Here is a 15,411-nt window from a genome sequence, read left to right as displayed (position 1 = left end):
TACTTTTTGTTGAATTCCAACTTTCCTTTATTTCAGAAGTTGTTGGACTGATTTGGAAAGGAATTGTTATGTCCTTCTTTTCTGAATCTTCTCTTGTTGAGTATTCTTTTGAAGTCTCGTGTGATGAGTGCAATGTCAATATCATCACCTTCCATGTCATCTCCATCCAGAGAGATTGTATCATCTTCTTCTTGTGAAGTTTTCAAAGCAATGCTCTTTCTAACTCTTGTGTCTTCTTCTTCCTGCACCTTAGACTTGAGTTTTAGCTCATAAGAGGTTAGTGAATTTATAAGGGATTCAATAGATAAAGTGTTCAGATCTTTGGCTTCCTCAATGGCAGTCACTTTGCTCTCCCAATCCTTTAATAGAGCATTCAGAATTTTTCTGTTTTTCTCACCTAGAGAGTAATCTTTCTTAAGAACTTCTAGATCCTTAATAAGATCATTGAATCTGCAATATATCTTGTCGATGTTTTTGTGAGATTCCATCTTAAAGGATTCATATTTCGTGACCAGAATGGACTTCTTCTGTTCTCTCACATTTTCACTTCCTTCGTGTATTTTTCGAAGTTTATCCCAGGATTTTTTTGCAGATTTGCAGCCCTTGACTCTAACAGATTCGTTTGAGTCTAAAGCACTGTACAGTACTTTCATCGCCTTGACATTCAGAGTGAGATGAGTTCTATCTTCAGCAGTTAGTTCCCTTCTTGTTTTTGGTCTCGGCCTATTTGTATTTGCATCAATAGTTGAGGCATCAAACGGACCTTTATTGACAATAAATCATAGCTCAATATCAATAGATTGTAAGAAAATAATCATCCTTTCCTTCCAACTCACATAGTTTGAACCATTGAACATAAGAGGTCTAGTTACTGATTGTCCCTCAAAGAACATGGCATTGTTGGTTGTCATATTTACTCCTAAGCCGATTGAGCTTAATCTCAAGGAGACCAAGCTCTGATACCAATTGTAAGGATTGAAAATAACCTAAGAGGGGAGAGAATTAGGTCGTTTAAAAGCTAGCCAAAATATAAATCACTTTTTTTCTGAACTAGCCCTCTTTTTCTAAAGAACCAGACCAAGGAACAATTTATGATAAAGCGGAAGTAATTTAGAGCAGAAGAGATAAACAGTTAATGTTGCAAAACAGTGAATAAGAAGATGGAATAGCAAACCAAATCTCAAACTCGACTAGAGTTTGAACATCCCTTTATATTGTAAGCTCCTTCAAGCTGATTCAACATACAACCAATCTCTTGTGTACACGGGAAGGATCACTTCCTCCTTGCCTCAAGATACACTTGATCAAGCAAAGAAGTTTTACAATCACTCGAATAACCCTCACAAAGCTACACTATTGAAGAAATTGAATCACACTTGAAAAGTTAAATGAAGATCACACAACTAAGAGTACAAATCTTCTTTATGTAGACTTAATGTGTATCAATGTTCTTGGTGGTTGACTTTTATCCTATTTATAATAGACCAAAAATATCTTCAATTAATGCCACTAACGGACACAAGGCAGCTAGAGAGTCAACTAGCCGTTAGTAGTGTCGGACGTCCGGTAGGCTGGTTTTGTGCTTCCGAACGCAGGTAGTGAGTTCAAGAAATTTTCTTAAAATCTTTAGGACGTCCGGCAGCATCAGAATATGCGTCCGACCATATGATGTAAAACTTGGAATCCTTCATTAATTCTTTCGGACGTCCGGTGCTTCTAATGCTTGTCGTCCGAAGTGTTGCAACGATTGTCGGACGTCCGGTGCTCAAGTATTGTGCATCTGATCGAGGTTAGAGATCTTAGAAGTGCTGACTTATCAGCTTCGGACGTCCGAGGATAGGTTTTTTGTGCGTCTGAAGATACTCAATAGTTATCGGACGGCCGATAGGATGTATTTGTGAGTCCGACAGATGTTTTAGCAGATGTTTGGCCTTTGAACCTGTTTTGCTCCATTTTCTGACAAAAAACAAACTTGGAAAACATTAGTTTTATCCACTTGTTTTGTAATCATCAAAAGGTACGAACAAAGAAAAATAAAAGCATTCTACAAACTTTATCCCACACGAAGGGTACCCCTTTTTTCATCTGTCGACTGAAAGGTTGGCATCATCCAACCAAATTAGGGATAAATCTCAGGATGTAAGCCAACTTTCCTTGAAGGCTCTTCAATTCATAGATATTTCGCGGTTCAGGCATATTCACAATGGCATCAATTTTAGATCGATCGACATCTATTCCTCACTGATGAACGATGAAAACGAGAAACTTGTCAGAAGTGATTCCGAATGCGCACTTCAAAGGATTCATTTTAAGTTGGTATCTCCGAAAGCGTTGAAAAATTCTTCGAAGGTCTTGAATATGATCTTCTCACTTCTTTGATTTTACAACAAGATTATCAACGTAACACTCCACATTTTTATGGAGCATATCATCAAAAATTCTTTGCATTGCCATTTGATATGTTGCTCCAGCATTTTTCAAGCCAAACGGCATCACCTTGTAGCAATAAATTCCCTTGGGAGTGCGAAAGGCAGTGAGCTCCTCATCTTCGGCTGCTATGCGTATTTGATTGTAGCCAAAAGATCCATCGAGAAAAGATAGTGTTCCATGTCCTGTTGTAGCATCTACTGTCAATTCTGTGATGGCGAGTGGAAAATCATCTTTATGACAAGTTTCATTTAAGTGTCGAAAATCAACACAAATTCGAATTTGCCCATTCTTCTTCCTCACAGGGACAATGCTTGAAATCCATGTTGGATATTTCATTTCCCATATGAATCCAGGCTCAATCAATCTATTTATCTCATTTTCTATCAGAGGAATTAATTCGAGCCGAAAGTGCCTTTGAGTTTACTTGACAGGTTTTGTTCCTCGTTTGACAGACAAATTATGAACGGCGATCCTTGGATCCAAACCTGGCATTTCTGAGTAATTCCAGACAAATACATCCCTGAACTCGAGCAGCAAATCAACATACTCTTTCTATTCTTCGGGAGTCATACAAGAGCTTATGTAAATTGGGCGAGGATCGTCACTTGTGCCAAGGTTAATTTCCTTTAGCATATCGACTGTATTTTTTACTCCTTGTTCAAGTTCAGGGGGAGCGTCATCCGCATCTTCTTCTTCTTCTTCTTCAGGATCACTGATCGTAATATGATGATAGGAAGCCATACTTTCTTGACCCTGTTCTTAAAAAATGGTTTCAATTCTTACATTGAATAAGTCTCCATAGTGCATGAAGAAATTGGAGACTTGCTTTCTTGGTCCGTTCTTCTTTATTGGAGTAAGGATTTCTTCCTTGACAACTTGGTACTCTTGCTTTTTACTACCTAATCTCTCATAGACGGGCGGTTTCAAATTTTTCGTCTGTCGGCCAAGTCTATCAAACACAGAAGTACGCTTTGACTTATTTCCCAATCTATCGAACATAAATCTCTTTCGATTTGTGACCTCCATTTCTTCGTTCATGTAGTTACAACTTGCCCTTTTGATCATTATACGCACAGCAGAGGACGGTTGATAACCAAGACCCATCGATAAATTTTCAACGTTATAGCCTCTTTCTTTCAACATTTTTTGCGTAGGCGTCAATCCGTGAGTCTTCTCGCCAGTCACTTCAGGAGGGAGTTTGCCTAATGCATTCTTCTCATTTGGGTTATAACTTGCCTTAGCAAGAAGTCTATATGCATTTGGATCAAAACTTTCTTGAGTTCGATTTGTTGGTAGTGAGTAATGTTCCACTGCCAGTTCTTCTTTGAGACGGACAAACCCTTGCAACCTTGCTTTCTCACTTTTAACAGGCTCTATTTTGGTGAGTGAAACATTTAATATGTTATTCCTGATACAAGAAGACTGCCCTTCTTCTTTCTTTGATCTTGGAATATAACGCAAAATGGGTACTTTGAAATCTTGACCTTCTTCCCTTGCTGACTCTTTTCTTTTTGCTTCTTTTTGAAGATAAAATTTGGCGTCAGCAAAGTGAGTCTCTGTCTCAGTAAAAGGTTTATCATTGGCAGCAACTTTCTTAACTATACCGTCTCGACAATACTTGAAACATTGATGAAGAGTAGACGGTATAATTTCATTCTCATGAATCCAAGGTCTTCCCAAGAGCATGTTATAAGAGGTTTTGGTGTCAATAATATGAAATAACGCACTTGAAGACAACTCACTAATGAGCAATTCAAGCCTTATGAGGCCAATTGCTCTTTGTCTCTCTTGGTTAAATTCTTGGATCATGAGGCGGTTCTGGAAGAGCTCATCGCTTGAGATTCCTAGTTCTTTGATAGCACGTATGGACATGATATTGACAGCAGATCCCCCATCAATGAGTATTCGATTCATCTTCTGTTCTCGGACATATGCACTAACAAACAAAGGTCGATTGTGAGTTTTGAACTCAACAGTTATATCGTCATCATAAAAAATGATAGTCGTTGCACAATCCACTGGTGGTTTATCATCGATTTTGAGTTTTTTTCTCAAATTCAGTGCCAATTTGTGTGACTTGAGAATTTTCAGCTTTGATGACATGACAAGAAATAAAATTGTCATCATCATCACTTAAATACCTCTTGGGCATAAATTCTCTCAGTGTCACAGGTTGTCGAACCTCTTGAAGGAGGGGATGACTTGAAAGACTGGTGTTACGGCCACTCCTTTTTGTTTCTTTGTTGCATTTCGTTGTTTCATTGTCACTTTAGCTTTTGTCGGACGAATGCTTTTCGAAAAGGTGTACTTCTTTATTTTTGGCTTGCAAGTCCTCTTTCGAGTGACTGAAGTCCATCCTTCATTATCATCTTCAATAACATCTTCAATTGAAGATTTTTCAAGTTCCCCTATTGCAGATAGAGCCTTGCTTGATGTGGATGGAACTTCTATCGGACAACACACAGATCCAGGCATTATTGTTGTTTGGTTTACCGATACTTTATCCTCCTCGAGGAGGATTTTTCCTTGACTGGCTATTTCCATAATTTTGTCCTTAAAGACAAAGCATTTTGTGAGAGGGTGGCCAATCAGGCGATGATAACAACAATAATTTGGATCATTGACTCTACCGGCTTCCTCTAAGAGCTTCATTTCGGAAAGTTCAAGAAGTTTCTCCTTGAAAAGATCATCAAACATCTCTTGTAAATCAGATTCAAGGAATGAGTATTCTTTTTCTTGCATCCCTTTGAAAGTGGGTCTTCTTATTGACTTGTTTTGGGAGGAGTCTAACTTTTCGGTGACCTTTTGGCTCATCTTGGTAGCAATCTTCACGGGAGCTGTATTTATTGCCATGGACTCTTTATTACTGAGTCTTGAAGGAAGCTTGCCCCCTTTTTTATTTTCTTGTTTTTCATTACTTTGACAAGACTGTTGTACTCGCGAAACTTGAATAGGAAGCCCATCAGTTACATTGGCTGTGATACTCAATTCCATATCGTGAGCGCGAGTAGCTAATTCTTCAAATGTGTTTGGACGTATGCCTTGTAGAATGTAACTTAAAGTCCAATGCATCCCTCGGATGCACATTTCTATGATAGAGGGTTCAGACAGTCTATCTTTGCAGTTAAGACTTAGACTTCTCCACCTATCGATGTAGTTAACCATAGGTTCATCCTTCCATTAACGAGTGTTAGTCAACTCCAGCATACTGACGGTTCTTCTAGTGCTGTAGAAGCGATTCAAAAACTCTTGTTCCAACTGTTCCCAACTGTCGATGGACCCCGACGTGAGATCAGTGTACCAATCAAATGCGTTGCCCTTCAAGGACCGAACAAACTGTTTGTGTAGACATCAAATTTTGATTTCAAACTTTATTCATTTAATTAATTTAATTTTTAAGTTAATTTGTTTCGATTTCAGGGTTTTATTTTATTTTATTTTATTTTATTTTTTGTTTTGATTCGTATCTCTTGTCTTATTTTAATTGAATTAAGAGTTTCTTAGCACTAAATTTTTGAAAAAGGAAAAAAAAAAGAAGAAAAGGATCACGCGCGCGTGCATGTCTATGTTTGTAAATACACCAGCAGAAGCAAAGCAGATGCGTTTCTCTTAACTTCGTATCATTCGGCTCCGTTTGATTATTTTTGTGTCAAGCCACTTGGCTTTTAACCCTACATTAAGAGGATCATGGTACCAAAGTTCATCCGATGGTTTACACTTCACCCTGGAAAAATGAATTCAGCAACACCATTGATGCTAGGTTCTAGGGATATTCGGTGCATATAAAAGCTAAGAGAATAGAGAGAAAAAAGGGGGGCGGCGGATGAAAAAGAATCGAGGGGTCTGGACGGCTGGGGAAGAAAGAGACCAGAGAACTAGAGAGGGTTGGCGGCTGGGTCAAGTAGAAAGGCCGAGAGAGTTTTGACGGCAAAAGGATAGAGAAAGAGAGACAAGGGGGACGGGTAGAACGATCTGAGAGGAGAGGAGAGGGTGGCGACTAGAATTTGGGTTGGCGGCTTGAAGTAAGAAAAAACCAGGAGGATTTGGGAGAGTCTGGACGGCTAGGGAAGAAAGAAAACAGAGAGAGGGGGCACTGAGTGACGGTTGGGAGGTTGAACAGCGGCTAGGTTTTGATAGAGAAAGAAACTAAAAGAGGGAGGATCGGAGGGTGACGGCTGGGTTTTAGAAAAGGCAACAAAAGAAAAAAGGCTGAGGGAATAAGGAGGGCATAGAGAGGCGGCTGGAGTTCTGAGAAAGAGGGAGAGATAGAAAAGGATGCCGGCGGGGGCTGGCCGAGTGAGGATCCGAAATGAAGAGAGTTGCGGCAGAGGTGGGCGGCTGAGTTGAGTGAAAAAGGTAGGAGAGTTCTTTGGCGGCGGAGGAAAAGAAAAACAGCGAGAGAGGTAGGAGCTGAGAGTTCTTCGACCGAGAGAAAATTTTGCAGCTGAACAAGGAAGAGGGAACCTGGGAAGACTTGGCAGAAAGCTTCGGCAAAGAGACAGGAGAGAAAGGAAGTGACGGCCGGAACAAAGGCAGCAGAAGAACCCTTAGACGATTTTCACCAGAAATTTGCGACTTCGAAATCTGCATCCGGACGCAATCTTGTCAACCAACCCCCTGTTCAGTAGACTCCGCAAGACGTCAAAGGTAATCTCTTTTGCCTTCTGTTTCTCATATGAGCTTAGACCTTATCTAAGTATGCCAAAGATCTTGCTGCGTTTTGTTTATGAACATACTTTGTTGTTTTGCTTCCTGTGGCAGTCGAATGGGTTGAGTTTTTTTGTCGAAAAATCTGTTGTTTAATCTTGTCCTGAGGATATAAAATCTGATGGTTAATGTTTGGTGAAGAGTTTGCTCCAAATTGTTTGTTGATCTGATAGGCCGCAGATATAAAAATCAGAATTTTGTAAGGCTTCATGAACAAATCTAGTTTTTGCTAGCTTTTCCTCTAACTCAGATTTTATTTTGTTTTACGTGCTTAGTATGGAATCCTGATGAGATGTTTGAGAGTCTTTCTATAAGTTCTTCCTGATGAATCCATGAGGCTAGCTTGAGTCATAGTTTGGTTGCATTCGTGCATGAAAGGCTGCTGCAACGTGTCTGAAGTTGCAGAGCGATGTTGGTTATTCGTTCTTGTGGGTGACTGAAGTTTGTTTAGCTAGACTTCTTCTTGGGTCTGTTGGTTGTTGGAAGGTGATGCCATTGCGTGCGTTTGCTGCAATTTATTGCAGCAAAGTGTAGTACCATAGCAAGCTATAACATAAACAGTGCTTTGTAAATGAGTAAAAGCTTTCGGCTGTTGCAACAGCCTGAGCAGATTTTTTTTCCTTTTGCTGCTTCAAGTTTCGTCATGTTTGAAGCTTATGATCTCCTTGATTTTCAGTTAGTATGCTGTGAACATAAGCGTTGCGAGCTTACATTTTCCTCTGCTATTATTTTATACTTCATTGCCTCATGGAGCTGCTGATGCTTGTAAGGTTTCCCTGGTGCATATGATGGCTTGTGTCCCTTGTTGTTTTCCCTTTAGTTTTGCTGTTGGTCTGTTGTTAATTGGGTTCACCACAAGTTTTATCTTCTTTTGCACCTTGGCTGCATTTTTTATAAGCTAGCTGCCCTCTTTACTATGTTGGAAATGTGTAAATGTTTTTTGGTTAATGGTAGCAATGGATTGAGGTTGATGCACCTGAGTTTAGTTGGAATCTTTTTGCATGATCACTTTGGTTAAATGAAAGTTGCATTGAAAAGGAACCCGCGAGGAAGATGGAACCTCCGAAACATTCTTGCATGAAAGTTTTTCCAAGAAATTGCCTCATTTCTTTCCATGATTTTTACTTGTTTGAATGCCAAAGTTATGTGTTATGTGGTTTAATTTTAAAACTTGGGTGTGGATTTGAGAAAGTCTGATCAAAGTTGTGTTAGATCCTGAAATTTATGTTCGGAAAAATGTAGCAGAACCTTGCCGAGAAGCTTCAGGTGTTGTTAAGTTTTTGTTGCAGAAATGTGCTTCCCTCGTAACATTTGCATGCATTTTTGCATGGAAAATGCTTTAAGATTTGCAATTTAGCCCATTAATTTCTGCCTAATTCCCCTAAGGCCCTAGAAATCAAGAATATCAGACAATTTGATCCCTTTTTAATGTTCAATTTTCCTTTGGTATGTTTCAATTTATTTTGGCCAGATTATTTAGGACTTTTAGGATAGAATTTGAGTATTTAATGTTTTCTTGATAATTCTTATTTTTAATTCAGATTTTATTAGAATTTTGGTAATTTTGTTGCTTAATTGTAATAAATGGGTTATCTTTCATTTTATGAAGTTTAAAATTTGATTTTGCTATGTTTACTCTTGAGTCGTTAATTCTACTTTTTCTTTCTTTTTAGGCCCCTAGTATTTAATAACAATAAATTGACCTTTCAAACTTTTCTTTTCCTTCCAATTGGGTCCTAATTTAGTGAATATGGGCCGTTTAGGCATTTAAATGCTTTTAATGATTCAATTTCACTTTCATGTGATTATCTGTGATGCCTTGACCTTTTCTTTCATTTTGGAGGGTAAATAAGTAATTTCACTCCATTAGATCCCCAAATCAAGGGAGGTACACTCTATCCCTTATTTTTGACTTTATTTGACCCTACGTGCGTATATGTGTCTTATGTGTACAATTGCATGATTTTAAGTGTTTATTTCATTTTCACTTTATTTATTTCTTTAGTTGCTTAGTTTTTGCTTTAATTTTAGTCCAATCTCATCATTTGGGAGGCACTCGAATGCCAAAATTGTAATAGTTAGGGATTTAATTGTTTTATTCCTTCTTATTTCCCCTTTTAGATTGTAGTAGGCTCCCCTCTCCTAATGTAATAGTTAGGGTTTCTTTGTTATTTCTTCGTGTGATTTGCATGCGTATGTGCTATGTGTTTAATTGCTTTCTTAGGATTTGGCATCTAGATATGCATGCTTATGTGTTATGTGTTATGTGAATTACGTGCTCACATGCCTACTCGCTTTAATTATGCACATTTACTTATGTATGTATGATGGATGCAAATGCACGAAACCGTGGCTAGTCCAACGCTAGTCATGGTCTTCCCCTCGAGCTCTTACAAGTCTAATGCTTGTGAGAGAGCGCTAGTGAAGGACTAGTCCAATGCTAGATCCAATAGGACCGTCTCTCTCTAGTACATTCGCATGCCTTCATCTCATGCTCATGCATTTTTTTTTCCTTTTTAGTATTTTTACATTTTTACATGACCCTTCTCCCTTTTCCCACATTTGAAGTATGATCATAGGGTTTTTGCATTTCATTCTAGTTACTAAGCTCATTTGCGTGCATAGGTTAGGGAGTCGCCCCTTGGATATGGGATATGGACGAGTTTGGCTTTTCTAGCCTTAGCACGCTCGTATTCCCTCTATCAAAAGGGAAAATTGAGTCACGAACATTAGTTCCCCGTACCCGACGTGATGCATTCCTCTAAGACATGTATATTTCTATAATTATTTTATCCTTTTCCTTTTCTTAGAGTCTCATATTTTTGCATTCTTTGTGAATTCTCCAAAGGGTCATTATTGGGCATCACAATTAATGTGATTGGTACCACTCAAGCTTTGAAGAGAAATTTTGCCCCCCGATGCCCCCTAGGTCTAGGGTTTGCATTCATATAGTACATCCAAATGTGATAAATTCTTTGGTTAAAACAAGAAAATCTTTGACTAAATCACGCAACTAGCCTTGGCTAGGTCGAAGGGGTGCTTTGGATTTTTATCCTTTCTTTCCCCTTCGTCAAATGTGACTCCCGAACCTTTTTCGTTGGTTTACGTAGACTATGAGTCGTTTAAAAAGGGTTTTTTTTACTTTTTTCTTTCAAAACTCATTTTTTTAGGTGATTTGGTACACCTTAACTCTATACCAAGTGGCGACTCCATTTTTCATTCAAAAAACCCTTTTTAAACTATATTTAGGGTCAAATCGTCGCATTTTCAAGTCCCATTTAGACCCATATTTTTCTTCATTTTCTTTGTAAATCAAAATTCATTTTTCAAATCAAAAATTTACCTTTTAAACCATTTATTTATTTTATAAAAAATGGGGCGCGACAATTTGACTAGCAGGTCACCATAGGTTCCAACATTATTGCAGGTCTCGATGAAATGGGCCACATGTTATTTTGGACTGCCTTTTCCGTCGAACTGTTGAAACTTAGGCGATTGATATCCAGCAGGCATTGCTAGGTTGTCAATTCTAGTAGTGTAAGGCTTGGAGTAGGTAAAGCTTGACTTTGAACCACCCTCATTTTTGTTTTTAATCACGTCTTTAACAAGTTCCTTCAGTTGTTCTACAGGGATAGTTCCTTCGGCGGTCACATATACTTCCTTTACCTTGTCCTTGCTTTTGGATGAGGAAATTTCACTCTCTTGGTGCTCCTTAGGGTTCGCATGGCTTCCTTCAGGAACATGATCTTTCTGAGTGAGCAGTTGAGCGATAAGAACATCTTGATCCTTGATGTGTTTCATCATGGTCTCCATCATTTTGGACATGTTCGAAACTTACTCCTCGAGACTTAAAGTGTTTGTCATCATAGCAGGCATTGCAGTAGAAGAGACAGCGGGATCTTCAATAAAAAATTTTGATTGAAGAGTTTCATGGGAAGAGACTGATCCGGTGCTTGATGAATCATCATCATACTTAGAAAATTTGGATTCGGATCCAAGTTCGAGCATGGCGAGAGCCTTCTCAATCGAGGCAGGAACGTCTTTGATCACCACTGCGGAAGAAGAGCTCATTGGTGATGTCGAACCAAAGATGGGAGTTGACGCCGATGGAGCTTCCATGCTACTTTGGGTGGAGGCTTTCGTCATACTCCTTGTCACAGGACCAATAGCGCGGGTATTGGTGGCAACATGTGCAGCTTCCTAAACAGACTTAGCATTAGTAGTCTTGGAACGTGCAATCATGGTTTTATTGCTTTTTGGTGCCATTGGTGATGTATGTAGTTGAATATTCGAAGAGAAGAGATGGAAGTCAGAGATGGTCCCACCGGGCGTGCCAAAAATTTGTACGCGATTAAAATTTCAAGTCTGCAAAAAACAAGAAATATACACGACAAATATGTACTATATAAATTTGGTATAATTGTGAGTATAATCTCTGGGATTTTTTCGAACTTCTGGAGAGTTTCCCTCGATTCTTCTCCTCAAACGCCGATCCAAGGGCTTCATAGCTTGCTTTGGACCAACCATCGACTCCTTCAAATCTTGATATGGAAGATTTGAAGGACTTGAAAGATATTTGAAAGCTCAAGTCTTGATATATGGGAGACTTGGAGAGCTTGAAGACCTCGACCTTCGTAGCTTGGAGTTTCAATACTTGAGCGTATGAGATGCCTCTGAATGTGTCTCTATGTCCTTGATTTGGTTGAGAGACCCTTATTTATAGTTGTAGCAAGAGGTAGAGGTTGAAGACCTGTGTATCACTTTACTTGTCTTGCAAGACATGTAGTCATATTAGGACTGTGCTAGTCAAATATTATCTCTTCATTTTATATTTATTAATAAAGAGATAAGTAATTTCTCGATTGGCCAAACTCGTGAGGACACGTGACGTGGCGCCGTTTGACTGGCCAAGCTATCGCAGTATATAAGAAATATATGTGGATTAAACAACTCTAAATATTATCTCTTTAACACGAAATAAATATTTAGATATTTATCCAAAAATTTCGAGTCACGTAGATATGATTTGGTTGGCAGAGACATTCTCGCAATTTTAATTGATTGGAACGTCCCAACTTGACACGTGGCAAAATATAATTGGTCATTTAATAACCAATTTTTCCCAAGTGTACGTGACATATGGCAATATCCGATTGGATAGAAATAGGCCATAAAAATAATTTATAGACCAATGGTAATTTTTAGAATTTAATTAAAATTCCATTGTCTGCAATATAATCTTTTGAAATTTTAGTTCACATTATTTTGTACAAGAATGCAGGAAATTAAATGATATTTTTCAAATGATTTCCTTTTTTGGTTGATCTTTTCCTCCCCTAATGTCTAAAATATGATTTATTAAAATGGCAATCTGCAAATCTCACAATAAATAAATGTGAGGCCCCAGTCCGTTCTTAAGTTTGATATTAGGTTATATTCATTATTTGTGCGGTAACATTTGGTTTTGGGACTACTTTGAAAACCCTAAGTTGGGGTTAGGATTGAAACCCTAGTTTTTGTATTAATTATAAGTTCGAGTGGTGATTAAAGTTAATTATGTTAATGTGTGTCTTAGTATAGGTAAGTATAGGATTTGATCCATTTTATATAGGTTAAGTGAGTTTAAAAGTTAGAAAACCCTAAGCTAGCAAAACCTTTAGTGTTATGATGTATTAGAAGTTTAAGTTGGGTTTAAAACCCTAATTTCACCCTTGACAAAAAGGTTGTTCTTTAATTGCTTTTATGTGGGATAAAGTATGTTTAAGTATAGGTGATTAAGATAGGAAGGTGATTAGTGAAGCAATTAAGTGTGATTACATGTTTTGGACTAGATTAAGTTATGACCTATGGAGTTAATTGAAAGAGTTCCAAATGTTTGAGGGCAAGAGTTGATCAAATGCAAAGTTGAAGGTGTAAGGGCTTGAGAGCAAAATGTGAGCTTTTATGTGATTGGTGGAGAGAGAAAATATCTTCTTACACTTTGACCATCTTATATATATCATAGGATTGCAAGATTATCATAAGAAAAAAACAAAATAAAACTAAAAAGAGAGAGAGAAAGGAGCCGAACCAAGGAGGAAAGAAAAGAGAAAAATTTCCTTCAAGTTCTTCATCTTCTAGCCTTCCATCTTGTTGTTGGAGCTTAAGGGATTAACTTGGGTACTTGATTGTTGAAGGTTGATCAACTACAAAGCTTGTTTGAAGGTAAATCACCTCTTTTGAAAGTTAAGTTTTGGGGTTTTAATCTTGAAGCTATGAAAGTGACACTTTTGTGGTGATTATGCATTTTTATGGGTTGTGTGATGATTATTAAGTAGTTTAATGGTTAATTCTAGTGATTTATTGCTGCTGGAATTTCGGTCAAGATAAGAAAGAATTAGGGGTTTCATGATAAACATTCTAGTTAGTTCTAATCTTGTGTTATTGAACTTGTAGTGGTTGTGTTTGATGATTGGCTTCATTGGTTTGGTGAGTGACTGGTAAAAAACTGATTTGGGTTAAGAAACCCTAGGCTTCCTTAGGTTGGTTTAGCTTGGCTAATGTTTAGTGAGTTAGGGTTTGGTTAGTAGGTTGTTAGATTAAGTTTAGTGATGCAAATAAAGTTAGGTTAGGGATTATGGTTAGTTTTGGGCAAGTTGTAGTGTCTTAGAGGGAAAGTTTCGGACCTTTGGAAGGTCATTTAGAAGCTGGTATATATGTGTTTCTTTGGTATGAAATTGGTTAGAAAATTTGCATGAGAATCATGGAACGGACCATGCGTTTGCGGCGCGCAAAACCGGCAAATCCGGGTAAACAGGGCAGCCAGCACCTGAACTTGAGCTCCATTTTTCTTGATGCTTCGTATTGATTCAGAGTTTTCTCAAAACATGAAAGTTGTAGCTTTTGAAGTCCTTGTGGTTCCTGCAAAATTTCAGGTCAAACGGATCTATGTAGCCTGAGTTATGGCCAAAATAGTCGCATCTATTCTAAACTCAGAATTCTACCGCGTTTCTTGTTTTAGCCTCTGACCATGTTCTGTCCGTTTTGATAACGTACGAACTGGGTGTTTACCTCTTCATAAGAAATGTAGATCTTGGTCTTAGCTCCGAAACGGTATAAATTTATCCAAATCCGAGTCCCGTAGCTTCAGTTATGACCAAAACAAGATCGGTTGTCAGAACTGCCTTCGAATTTGGACAGTTCTGACAGGAATGTTTAGACCCATTTTCCTCCATGCTCTGTATTGATTGAACTTTTAGTCCAAACATAAAAGTTATAGCCTTATGGATGAGCTTTCTAACACCTCTAGAATTTCTTGATTCTGATTTCTGAACCGTGAGTTACGGTCTTTCAAACAGGGCCTGTTTGGTAAACCGAAATGAAATGGCTGGAACTATTTTGTGCATTTTTGACCAATACTTATTGAGATCTGGGTTGAGATGTTTAAATAAAAGTTGTAGCCCTTCCTCGTAGCTTCGAAATGGTGTCACCCACCTTGATTTGATATTCCTAGCCTAACTTTTGATCAAAACGGTTTGAGGTGGCAGATTTGGCCGTTTTCGTTTGCAGTTCCGCGCGCGCGCGCATCTCTATTTTGCCGTTTTCGCACTTGCATGTTCCGATTTTTCCGTTTTGCTTGTTTTGGGCATGTTAGTGGCCATTTGTGATATAATGTGATGCAATCTTCTATTTCAGACCGTGGTGAGCTAGGCGGAACTGGTGGGGCCTACTACTAGCTAACACGCACGAAGTGATTTCTGCTCTTGTACTACTTTTGTGTTTTGAGTAAGTATTCAGGTAGTTTATGTGTATCAACTGCTTATGTGTTTTGATGTGAATAAAAGGGGGACTTAGGTGAGGGTGTACTTTATCACACTCGACCTAAACCCTAGTTTGTACCTATGTTTCTTTATGAGATGTGTATACATGAATTGTTTTGGGTTTGAACCCCTTGAGCTTGTAACTCGGGGTGACTTTTGGGTGATTTTGTGAAGTTCGTGAGTTTGGGGCCCGATCTCAAGACCTAGATGGACTATTCGAGCCGGTCAGGGCTTGGTCGAAGTCAGTCCAACCTAGTTTGAGGTCACCAAGTTTGTGAATCCGGTTCATCGAGTATGTGAACCAAGTTTGTGAACCAAGCTCAATTTCGTTCACTCGAGCAAGTTTGTGAGGTGAGTGGCCAGTGAGGGTGGTAAGGTGTACGGTGGGAGTACAAGTGCAGTTCTACGGACTATTATTTGTGGTCGACGGAGTGTCGACAGGAGATCACACGTGGCATACGATTTGGCTTTGGAG

At 38.6% G+C, this 15,411-nt stretch overlaps 1 protein-coding gene across 1 annotated transcript; it reads right to left on the bottom strand.

The window, feature by feature from the left end:
* Window positions 1-2,367: 2,367 nt before the first annotated feature.
* Window positions 2,368-4,344, bottom strand: LOC113773791. Its single transcript, XM_027318402.1, has 4 exons — window positions 3,253-4,344; window positions 3,082-3,183; window positions 2,855-2,982; window positions 2,368-2,740 (listed from the first exon to the last, which is right to left on the bottom strand). Exons 1-4 carry the CDS (start codon window positions 4,342-4,344, stop codon window positions 2,368-2,370), a joined length of 1,695 nt encoding a protein of 564 aa, XP_027174203.1.
* Between the last annotated feature and the right edge of the window lie 11,067 nt (window positions 4,345-15,411).

Source organism: Coffea eugenioides, chromosome 6 (assembly GCF_003713205.1).
Source record: "Coffea eugenioides isolate CCC68of chromosome 6, Ceug_1.0, whole genome shotgun sequence".
Lineage (NCBI taxonomy): Eukaryota > Viridiplantae > Streptophyta > Magnoliopsida > Gentianales > Rubiaceae > Coffea > Coffea eugenioides.
The sequence above is the reverse complement of the archived record's forward strand: the minus strand, read 5'-3'. Positions and strand labels throughout refer to the sequence as shown.

What these genes read in the sequence shown, in the direction of transcription:
- LOC113773791 (XM_027318402.1), bottom strand. Translation starts at nt 4,344, where the DNA reads ATGAATCGAATACTCATTGATGGGGGATCTGCTGTCAATATCATGTCC. An exon ending in AGAACGGACCAAGAAAGCAA is followed by an intron (nt 3,184 to 3,252) that starts GTCTCCAATTTC and finishes TTTTAAGAACAG; the next exon opens with GGTCAAGAAAGTATGGCTTC. An exon ending in CCCCTGAACTTGAACAAGGA is followed by an intron (nt 2,983 to 3,081) that starts GTAAAAAATACA and finishes CCCGAAGAATAG; the next exon opens with AAAGAGTATGTTGATTTGCT.